Below are 12,096 nucleotides of genomic sequence, written 5' to 3'. Positions count from 1 at the left end.
CTTTATTCTTTTTTCTCCTTTTTATATTGCATAATCTCTATTGATGTATTTTAAGTTTACAGATTCTTTCTTCTGCCAGTTCAGATCAGCTGTTGAGCCCCTCTAATGAAATTTTAAATTTCAGTTATTTTACTTTTAAATTCTAGAATGTTCATTTGGTTCTTCTTCTTTCTTTTTGTTTACAATTTCAACATCTTTATGGATGTTCTCTATGTGGTGAGACATTGTCATCATAGCTTCCTTTACTTCTTTAAGCATGGTTTCCTTTTGTTCTTTGCACATATGTATAATGGCTACTTTGAAGACTTTATTAAGTCTGACATTTTGCCTCTTACTGACAATTTCTGTTGTTTCTTATTTGTGTAAGTTACACATTCCTGTTTCTTTGTGTGCCATATTGTTTTTTGTTGTTGAGAACAAGACATTTTAGGTAATTTTAGATTTCACAACTGTGATACTGATTTCATTCCCCACTCTCTGGACATGTTTTTGTTGTTTGCTTATGTGTTTGTTTAGTAACTCGATTTGACTATTTTAGTGAAGTCTATTTCACTCACAGAGTACAATCTCTGGTATCGCTCTTCAGAGGGCACAGCCTTGGTCAGGCATGCAGTCACTCTGGAATGACAGTGGTCTTAGCAGAGCTGTCTTTGACTGTCTCACTCCCTGATCTCTCCTTTAAGCCCCGTTTGGTATCACATCCAGGTGTTAGGCTCTCCTAATTTCCAGCTGATTGGCTCTAATATTTTTGACAATTTCATGGGGACATAAATTGCTCCACCATCTGATCTAATTAAGTTCAAGTGGAGACACTTTTTGAGACTAGACTTTGAGGTTTCTTCTGATCCTTCTTAGCACTTCCTAGCTGTCTGTTTCCCTGGTTCTCTCTCTGGTGACCTAGCTGGCCTATGGGTTAGCTTTTTGCACTTAAGTGACAGGAGCTACCTGCCTCCTTTTATTGGCTTACTACCAAAATCTCCTTTGTTTTGGCAAGAGCTCTTAAGCTTGAATATCCCCACATGCCTTTTTTCCAAATAAAACCAATTTCTTCATGGAGAGCTTCAGAACTCTTCTGTTCCCATGGACTGCGTCTCCCTCTGGGCAAAATCTCACTACTCTGGGAGCTGGGCAGCATGGGTACCCTCTGGTTGCCTCTTCCAGCTTGCCTTTTCCAGCATGGAACTCTCTACCCTACACTTGGGCTGGGGTGAGGGTGATTGGGCCTACTCTCCAGCCTGTGTGGGGGCTGCGTGAAGTGAGCTTTCAACTTCTCAGGCACACTTACCAGGAATTTAGCCTCTTTTACACAGAGTTGAAGGGGAGAGATGTGCTGATGACCTGTCCCTCCTGGTGAGATATCATATTTTTTGGCTGGTAGCTGAGAGGCCAGGGAGGCCTCTCTACTTGGTCACAGTTGCCCGGAGTGGAGCTTCTGTCAAGCTGAGTTGGGAGGAGGGAGAAAAGGGAGAGCTGGTCATAGCTCAAATGCTGTAAGTTCTCCCTGTTCTTACTGAGTTTTAGTAGATTTTCCTGAATAAATACTTTTTTTCATTTATCTTATATCATTAGGACAACTTCTAGATATTTTATTTATTTTTATTTTTATTATTATTGGCTTTTCAGAGACAAGGTCTTGCTCTGTCACCCAGGCTGGAGTGCAGTGATACAATCATAACTCAACGCAGCCTTGAACTCCTGGGCTCAAGCAATCCTCCCACCTCAGCCTCCTGAGCAGCTGTGACTACAGGCACACACCACCACACTCAGCTAATTATAAAAAAATTATAGAGACAGGGCTTTCACTATGTTGACCAGAGTCTGCTGGTCTCAAACTCCTGGGCTTAAGTGATCCTCCTGCCTCAGCCTCCCAAAGTGCTGGGATTACAGGTGTGAGCCACTGCGCCTGGCCTAAATGGTTTTCACCTGCTATGCTTTTTTTTAACTGAGTAGTGCATCCAATGAATCTCATGCCACCATCTCAAAAGTGGAACTCCTTACTGTTTCCTTTTCTGTCCTTCTGTGCCCTTGCCTGATCTGAGCCTAAACTTTTTACCACTTTTTTAATGTCTCACTTCACAATTCTACCACTTAGAGGCTGTTTTACCCAAGGCAATTCACTTCATTTCTAAGCCTTAATTTCCTCACTTGTAAAATGAGGGTCAAACCACCTACCTTGCAGGATTGATGTTAGTATTAAATGAAATAGTGTATACTAAGCACCCAGCACTGTGTCACCATGCCCCATGTGTCCTTTAAACATCTACCTACCAGCTACTAGTTTCTTTTTAGGAAAAAAAGTATAAAATATTTCAAGCATACAAAGAACAGAGATAATATAAAGTACATCCACGTACCCACTATTCAGCTTAAGAAACAAATTATAGATGCAATTCAAGTTCTGTGTATCCCCTTCAATATTTCCTGCTCTTCTCTCCCTCACCAGAGTGAACCACAGTCCTAAATTTGTTTTTGTCATTTCCAGGAATGTTTTCATACTTTTCTACATATCTACAATAAAGAAAAAATGATTCACAGACTTTTTTCCTTTGATGAATTCATAAATGTCCTGTGAATATAAGGGCAAATTCCTTAACACCAGTAAAATGAGCACATGTTCTCCTTTTGATATGAAAACAATATTCTGGATGAATACTGGAAAGAAATGGTTTACCTCAAGTGGCAGACTTTCTGTGGTGTTTAGAGAAGTTTCCATTGTAACTCTATGTGTTAAAATGTTACTGACTACATTTACCTATGTTGGGAATTTAATTTTATAATTAAAATTAAGTAAAGCTTCCCTCAAACATTATGGTTTGATGTTTGTTACACAGTTGATTTAAAAGATTCTCAAGTTTTTGGTGAAGTATAATGCCCTGTTTAATTTTAGTTAATGGTGTTTTTGAGAATTTTATAATATCCCTTGAAATGATGGAAGACTCACTGGAGTCCTCATAGAACTAAATTTTTATCTTACTGGTTTATTTACAGGTAAAAGGGATGAAAATTAAAATACTTGAGGTTTTTCTCACATGTGCTTTTAATATAATCTCAACTATTTTACATGCATCTAGTGGCAATTTATGCTGACCTATTAAAGGCAAAGCACAGTGAAATGAAATTCACAGAAAATTCACATTAAACATTTTTTAGATGAAGATTTCAGCTGAAATAGGGACATTGGTGGATTTCTGTTCTTTCCTTGCTGAAGCTGTGATGTTCAGGTGAACTTCTTCCTTTCGGCCTTTAGGTGGCAATACCATACCAGGAATGCTTATAACAATTGGCCCTGAGAAGGGATCCAGCCTTAAAATTGTATGATTGCATGCAGCTGTCTTGTTAAAAATGCAGTCGTGTATGGCCTGAATTTGGATATGTAATCAGACCCCAACCTTGATGTGTCCCCATATTTGCATATATTTGAATGGCCGCTCTAGTCTTTTGTTGTCCCCTGGGTGAGGTATTTCGGGATTTCCCCTCCCTCTCCCCTGCTAGCTTGCTATGGTAGCTCCTGTTTCTTCCTGGGAATAACCTCTCTTTTACAAAAATACCCTCTTCTCTCCTGTGCTTGCTTCAGTGTGGCATTCATCCTTTTTCACGAGGGAGAGGGTTAAATGAGAGATCAGAGAGAAGAGGAGTTGGTGCTAAGACAGATCCGGACCTCACTTCCGTCTCTGCTGTGCTGTGCTTTTGCTCTTGTTAGTTCTCTCCACTCTTTGTTTACCATGGTTGCCAGCAATGAAGACTTTGAGAAACCCCCCAAAAAGTTGTGTACTTGCTCTGGGGGCAAGGAGCACATAAAAAATTCTGAGCCTAGGTTCTGTTCTTTTCTGTCTTTGAAGGGCCAGAGAAGGGAGCAAGTAAGACTGATCACAAACAAAAAGTGGTAGGGACAAGGCCGGGCGCGGTGGCTCACGCCTGTAATCCCAGCACTTTGGGTGGCCGAGGCAGGTGGATCACTGGAGGTCAGGAGTTCCAGACCAGCCTGGCCAATATAGTGAAACCCCATCTCTACTAAAAGCACAAAAATTAGCCGGATGTGGTGGTGTGCGTCTGTAGTCCCAGCTACCCAGGAGGCTGAGGCAAGAGAATCGCTTGAACCCTGAAGGTGGAGGTTGCAGTGAGCCAAGATCGCACCACTGCACTTCAGCCTGGGCAACAGAGCAAGACTGTCTCAAAAAAAAAAAAAAAAGGAGTGGGGACAAAAAAAGAAGCAAAAGAAGCACACCACCTAATCTCTGGGGCTGGATAAATGAAAAAGAGAAGAAAGGGAACCACTCTACCCAGTGTGAGTGGCACTCTTGAAATTTTCCACTGGCCAGAGGCTGTGGCAGCCAGCTCCTCTTGCCTCACCACCCCTTTTGGACCACAGTGATTTCCCCCGAAGGGCTGGTGGGGTAGTAATTGAGGTGGAGAGGAGGAATCTCTGACCTTCTGCTAGGTAGAGTTATGATCGTTCAAATTAGAAACCTATACAAAGATGCCACAGAAGCACTTCTATATGAGATGGCTAAGCTCTGCAGTGTTATTATAGTATACATAGTTTTCTTCAGCTTTCCAGTCCAACCCAGAATATCCCAGAGCCCCATCCACCATGCATTCTATGAAATAAATGTATGTTGTTTTAAACAGCATTTATACACTGAGAACTGCTTCTATTGTATCATGTCACATATACAGAACATTTTAAGCTTGAAAAGCAAGTCTTAATCCACTGCTATTTCAAATGGGCTGTATAAAATTCTACATTTAAAAGACAGATTGTTCTTTGGTATAACAATATATATTTATGTATTATATTTGTGTATAATGATACTAATTTGTGTATTATGTTTATTTGGCTAAATAAAATGTGTCTTTTAGGATCTATTTATCATAGATAAAAGGCATTTTAGGACAATTTTGTTCTTTTGTTGCCCTAGTAAAATTATCTTTTCTGAAGAACCAGTGTTTTAATCCAAGATAGTGATCTCATGTTGTACTGAAATAAATTTAAATTGTTTTATAATGTTTAGCAAGCCTAGAAGTTAGAATGCTGCATGGAAGGTAATAATAAGGTACACATTAGCATTTGCTTTTAATTGCTTTCACTCTTGCATCAATTAGAGTAAAATGTTGAGGATGCGGGCAGTCATTTAGTCACTGAAAGAAAAAATAAAACTTGTTTACTAAATTGAAAAGAAATTAGGAAAATGATTTTCTCCAAATTACATTTCTACTCAAATGCACTCCAAACCCGAGTTATTTCCCTAATTATATTTTATATGCAATGAATTTTTAAACCTCTTTATGCACTTTATGCTCTTGGTTGGCAATTGAACATCAATTGAATTTCCATTAAGCTGGAAACCACAGGTACTGGTAGTTTTTAAAGATGTGATTTTAGCAAGGTATTTGTCTTGGGATAATAATAATAATAATGCATCCATTGACTACTTTAAAGTTTACAAAATCCTGTCCTGCAGAGAGCCAGTATGGTATCCTAAAAAGACCTGAGGCTTTGGCTTCAGACCTGAGTATGAATCCCACTGTAGCCACTTACTATCACCCTTCCTCTTAGTTTTCTCATCTGTAAAATGGGGAGAACACCTATGTTGAAATGTTGTCATTAAACAAGAATGAATGCATGTACAATTCTTAGCATGAAATAGTAGCGTTAAAACCCCTAATATTTAATCTTTGCAATTTTATTAGGAAGTAGGTTTTATCTCTCTTATAAGCATGAGTCAGTTGAGGCTCAGGCAACTCATCCAGGGTTGCCAACTCTCTTTTATGACTCCAAGTCTAGGACATTTCCCTCCCTTTGGCTACTTCTGGAACAAGACTACAAAAACTGATAAAAGGATTAGCAGCAGGCTGGGTGCGGTGGTTCCTGCCTGTAGTCCCAGCACTTTGGGAGGCCGAGGTGGGAGGATTGCTTGAGCCCAGGAGTTCGAGACCAGCCTGGGCAACATGGCAAAACCCTGTCTCTATAATTTTGTAAAAGTTTTATAAAAGGATTAGCAGCAATTGCTAGATATGACCTCTCATATGTGATCTAGACTCCATTAAGGCAGCCATTCCTAGCCCAACATACGTGCAATACTGCATGACTCAAGGCTGCTGTTGCATTAGCTGAAACTCCATCTTTTCTCTCCTGCTCAGAAAAGCCCACGAAGGGAGAGTGTGGGTGGGGATTGCAGGGATAACCTGCAATCCGCTCTGTTTCCAGCCTCCTAATACTTTATTACTGATAGCAAGTTTTTTGAACACACTTCACACCTTATAGCAGCACACCACAGTTGGGAACCATGGCATAAGACGTGTTCTAGGGAGAATAAGTAGGTCACTTTGCACTAGGGGTTTCCTGCTGGGGAGTAGTGAGAAAGATGGTGGAGCCAGTAGGAGTTTAAAAAGTTAAGACTTGATCTTGTAGGCACTCAGCTTCTTGGGTAGGAAAGCAATGAGGCTAAAATGGTAGTCTGTAGGACCTGGAAAAAGCCTGGAAGCCAGGAAAACAGTTGGTCTATTGAAGTGAGCCAGATGGAATGAGCTGAAATCCTGAACTAAGGCAGTGGCAGCAGGAATGGGAAGGAATGAACAGATCCAAGAAGATTTGTGACTGACTGGATATGCATGGCCAACCAAAGAGGTAAAAGGGCCATGTAATAAAGCAGAAGTTTCAACATAAGCTGTCACTTAGGCAGTAGGTTTCCTCCTCTAAGTATATTTTGCTTAAATATGTATCAAAATGATCTTGCAGCCGCAGGACTCAATATCCCTGTTGGTGGAAAGTAAACAGTTTGGAACGGTGCTAAACAGCAGAAAAAGCACTGGCTTAGAATTAGACATTTACAGCACACAATTCATAAAATATTAATATATTTTTTCACCAAGTTACTGCCTTATGGAAGTGTTTGGTTAACCTGCTTCACTGGTTTTTGATATTGGGCTAAGTGACTTTGTGGTTAGTCATACAAACATGCTGGTATCTAAATGCAGGAAGTGATTCTAGAACATTACAAGTGGGTGATACAACCTTGTGGATTGTTATCTTTAGGCACCTGACCAGCCAATAACTAGGACGTTTGAAGTGATTAAGAAAATCTATTTTTTAAATTATACTTTAAGTTCTGGGTCATCTGATACACTGTATATCTCACACCCATGAATGTAGGCTCCTTAAGGGTGGGGATTTTTTTTTTTTGTTGTTCACTGCTGTAGCCCCATCAGAGAACAGAGCCTGTCACTTAGTAGATGCTCAATCAGCAATTGTTGAATGTGTGACACCAGGGATCATGAGTGTCTGGCTCACCAAAGGAGCCCTGGTGCTGATTTTACAGAAGGAGCTTAATAAAGCCTGATTTAGTTGAGCCAAAACAAATTGAACAGCATTTGGACTAGTAAAACACATTTTTATTTGGCTTTATATTGTGTGAAATACAGTAAAATAATTTTAGGTTGATAATTCTTTACATGAGATATTCAACAGTAACAAAATTATATTTGTTCTTTTGCTAGTGATGAGTTGGAACAATTCATGGAAAATCAAGGTGCATCGAGCCCAGGTATCCTCATTTTAACAACAAGCCTCAGCAAACCATTCATGCGACTGGAGAAATATGTTACTCTCTTGCAAGAGTTAGAACGGCATATGGAGGTAAGGGAAGGTGAACTTTTTCAAGCTTGTGTGCCAAGTATGGTCCTGTGCTCTGGAGGACGCAGCCAATTTGCCTCCAAAATGGCCTTGCAGAGGAATCAAGGTCTTGGATTCAAAATTTACTTTATCTGTTCTTCCCTCTTCTCAGGCTTCTAGTTTTCCTTTTTATGCAGCAAAATAAGATCCTTACTCTTTGCTACTAGATATTAATGATCATTCTCCCTTTTCGCTCTTCTCTTCCAAGCCTTGGTCCTGTGGCTTCCCTTAAGTCTATGCTTACTTGCTAACTTGAGTTTTCTTTTGCCCTCTCAGTAGTTTGGTCAAAATCCACCTAAGAAATCTTCTTTGTTTCTGGTATATTAACCAACTTTATTGTGGGAGATAGAGCAAAACAACATCAGAATGTACAAAGAACAAGTTCACTATAGACAGGAATATTTATCTCTAGAATTCTGCCATCATTCAACTTCCTGACTCTGGATAACAATGGAAGATTCTGGTATTCCTTAAAGACTAATGGATGGATACAATATTAGTGGTATCTCTCTACACATCATGCATGTACATCAGAGTCCCCCCACATTTTTATTTATAAGCCTACAGTTTACTTGCAACTGTTGTAGCATAGCTATAATCTTTTCTAAATACTAAGATTTTGCAATGAGGCCTGATAATTGAATATTTTTTCACCAAGAACCAAAGGCCTCATGTTATGAAAAACCAATCAGCAGAGCTAGCTCCTTGAGCCATTCTTTTGTGATTGTTCATGGGGGATTTAAGTGTGGGTGGGAGAGGAGGGCCTGCTGGAGGAGGCTGCATTTACCCTAGTTGCTCTTCCTGTGTCTGGGGAAAGGTTTTGAGGTTTCAAGGGGTTTGATTATCTTTAAAGAAAAAGAGTGCACCCGCACTCTGCCGGGCTTGTCAGCATTTGTAAGGATTGAAAGAATGTTCTCTGAGCGAAACCACATTCTCAGGGTATTTGACCTGCCTGAAAGCTGGAGGCAGTGGGGAGCTGGTGAGCAAAGCCTGTCAGTGTGAAATTTCAGTTAGGGCTCAGGAAGGTGTTGACCTCTGGATGCCTTTCCATAAGCTAAACCAGTTTGCTGAACCGTTTGAGGTTTGCCCCTCCTTGCTTATCACAAAAATCCAGAAACGAGTGGCCTCAGTTTCTATTACTTTTCAGTGTTGAAATGCAAATATGCACTTATTTTGGGGAGAAACAAATCCCAGACGCTCCTGCTGCCTGGATCCTATATCTCAGTCTTTCTTGTAGTGGAGCCTGTTCTCCTCCTGCTTCCATTTGCTGTGGGTCACATGTCTTTGGCTGCCTCTCATTTCCCATGATCAGAAAATACAAGCCTTTAGAACTAGTTCACCACTGGGTGAGACACTTTGTGCAGATTTCAGAGCATTTGGCATGGCTGCTAACAGTAGAATAAAGCCTGAAATTCTTGTTTGTCAGTTGATTTGGATAAGGATAAATTTTACTGTAAAGGAATACAACCTTACTTTTTATGAGCAATGTCATTCTTGGCTTGGGTCAGGCCCCTAATCTGTTCAGCTCTGTATTTTATCACCCGAGACTAGTGGGGCAGGAGATTTAGTCTTCCCTTACTCCAGCTGAGTTCCAAAGGTCATATCCCCTATGCCCCAATGTTAGGTGCACATCTACCCATAAGAATCTGTGTCTTCCCTTCATAAACGGTTATGGAATTATGGATTCCTCTAAGCCGTTTTTGAATCTGTCCACTTTTTGGAATTGCAAGTACCACAGGATTGCAGGCCATGTGTAAGAGACTTGCTTAAGAAGGAAAATATGGTATGAAACTTGGAATCTTTTCCCATCTGCCATGTTCACACTGCTGAAAGAAAATGGAGGCATTTTAGGAAATGGAATTAGATTGATTTTTCTCTTGAGTTTTTGTTGTTGTTGTTTGTTTGTTTGTTTTGAGACAGGGTCTCACTCTATCACCCAGGCTGGAGTATAGTGGCACAATCACAGCTCATCACAGTCTCGACCTCTGGGCTCAGCTGATCCTCTCAGCTCAGCCTCCCAAGTAGCTGGGACTATAGGCATGCACCACCATGCCCGGCTAATAGATTGATTTTTCTCTAACCACGACTCTTGTTTCCACCATTCCCTACCTCCTGTCATCTACCAACAACATGACCTAATGATGTACCCCGAATAATTATTTAATTATTATATTTATTATTAAATAGTCATTATCCAAAGTATAATAGCAAAAAGGGAAATGGGAACTCTTGCCTTTTACTACATTGTTACTAAATATATGATGCATTACCAACTCTCTTAATTTCTTAATCACCTAATAATTAGAGTCACTGAGATTCCAAATGCTCCCATGCTGCTCTATTTTTTAATCTTTAGTATACAGTAAAATTAACGTTTTTCTTCTGGTGCACAGTTCTATGAGTTTTCACACAGGTATAGATTCATGTTACCATGACCACAATTAAAATACAGAACAGTTCCATCATCCCCCAAAATTCTCTTGCTATCTTTGTGGCCATACTCTCTTTCTACCCCTAACCCTTGGCAACTGCTGATCCTCTCTCCTCTAACATTGTTTTCAAATGTATTCCTTTGATAGGATACTCATCCAGATCATCAGGATATTCTGAAAGCAATCGTAGCATTCAAAACTCTCATGGTAGGTGATGCTTTAAAATCACAATTCTCCATTTTGTATACTTTATTCCTGAAAGAGCGATTTGTGTGTAACATTTCTTTCCCTATACAAAGGTCTTTAGAATGGAAATAAGCTTTCATGACAGTATAGCAGTGATTGTTTCACTTAATTTTGTCCTCCAAAAATCATGCTTACCTAAAGAAAGGTTGCCAGGCTGAGGGTATAAAGCAATCACATTTACAGTCTCAGCCACATTAAGCCACATTAAGCATTGGTGTGTAGGTGGGGGGTTTCCTTTTGTCTCTTTGTCTTTACCCCCATTGCTCACCTAATGACGAGTCTGTGTAACTCGTCATTCACTGATTTGCATCAATACTGGATTCAACTAGTTATGCCAAAGGGTATGAGTTTTTTCTTTGCATATGAAGAAGAAATCCTTCATCAAATCTAAAAGGGGGGAAAAAACCTAAAGAACTAAAATGCAAGTGCTTTATATAGGTTGCTATCAACAGTACCCGTGATCTTGTATCTTCAGTATGATGGTTAATGTATCTTCTTGAACCCACTGATATAAAACCACTTGGTGCCATTTTAGGAGGAAAGAAAACTTCATTTTGGGCAATTGATTAAACTTAGCTTCATTTCACACAATTCTGTAGCATTATAAGTGATTTGGACTAATGTTTAATTATTAATCCTTGTTGAAAGATCAGTAATTGACGTGTCTGTAGTTGAACAGCAAGTTGAAGACCAGAGTAAGTATTAGATTAACATTGCCATTGTTATATGCCAAAAACAGTCCAATATTGGCAGTTTTACATGGCGCAAGCTAATAGAACAGCCCAGTGAAACCCACAGCATTTATTATAATTATGGTTCTTCTATTTTTTCTTGTATAAATAGGAATGTAAAATGAGTCTTTTTAAAAACCTGTATTTCTTTCTGATTATATTATATAACTTGCCTTGATGGTTTAGTATATTTATTCCTACTATAGGTGCTCTTAAAATATGTGTACAGTGAATTTATTTCTTTGAGTTTCCATGTAGCTGAAAGGGACAGCAGAGATTTTATAGAAAATATACCCCCAAAATATTATCTTACATTCATTTGGAAACAGTAACAGAACCAACCATGTGCTTATTTTTGTATTCAGTTTGGAAGGCATGCTGTTAAATTACTCTAAGATAACCTCACAGTTTCTTAAGCAGTGATATATATATATATATATATATATATATATATATATATATACATACATACATACACACACATATATATAGAAAGAGTATTCATAACCCACATAGTGTTGGCAAACTGTAATTTTTTCTTGGTTTGAAATTTCAGTATGTCATCATGAAATTCAGTTGTATCTCTTTTTTCCAATCCTTTTAGGAATAAAAACTATTTTAGTATTTTTTTCACAGCAGTCTTGGTCCTTAAACAAAGTACAGCAGTGCCTAGGTTTCATTATAAGTTTGATTCACTGTAGCATAAAGAATTTAATTTTCTCTTTCACTATAACTCCAGGAGAAATTTTTTGTTTTTTATTATTTTCAAGATGTTACCTTGTTGAAAATTGAGCATATGTTAGAAATACAATTATTTTGTCACTAAAGCCCTATTTATGCAAAGATAGACAAGGTAAGAGGAGCTAAAGCAGGGGCACCAACCAGTAGATCTGAATCTACCAGGTCCTCACCTGGCTCTGGTCAGTGTGATTTGGCTGCTTGCTTTCCCATATTCTTTACAGGGAGGGAGAAATAAGCTCTTTCTAGCATTATGTTTTGATGCTTTGGCAAAATG

General features: G+C 39.1%; 1 protein-coding gene across 7 annotated transcripts in view; it reads left to right on the top strand.

Annotated features, from left to right (window-relative positions):
• ARHGEF6 (Rac/Cdc42 guanine nucleotide exchange factor 6) overlaps positions 1–12,096 on the top strand; it is a 116,203-nt gene that overhangs the window by 83,607 nt on the left and 20,500 nt on the right. For all 7 annotated transcript variants that reach the window (XM_034949540.3, XM_034949542.3, XM_034949541.3 and 4 more), the window contains 2 exons: positions 7,498–7,636; positions 10,252–10,311. In XM_034949540.3, coding sequence (XP_034805431.1) covers positions 7,498–7,636; positions 10,252–10,311 — 199 coding nt within the window. The remainder of the gene's footprint in view (positions 1–7,497; positions 7,637–10,251; positions 10,312–12,096) is intronic.

Source organism: Pan paniscus, chromosome X (genome assembly GCF_029289425.2).
Source record: "Pan paniscus chromosome X, NHGRI_mPanPan1-v2.0_pri, whole genome shotgun sequence".
Taxonomy (NCBI): Eukaryota; Metazoa; Chordata; class Mammalia; order Primates; family Hominidae; genus Pan; species Pan paniscus.
The sequence above is the reverse complement of the archived record's forward strand: the minus strand, read 5'-3'. Positions and strand labels throughout refer to the sequence as shown.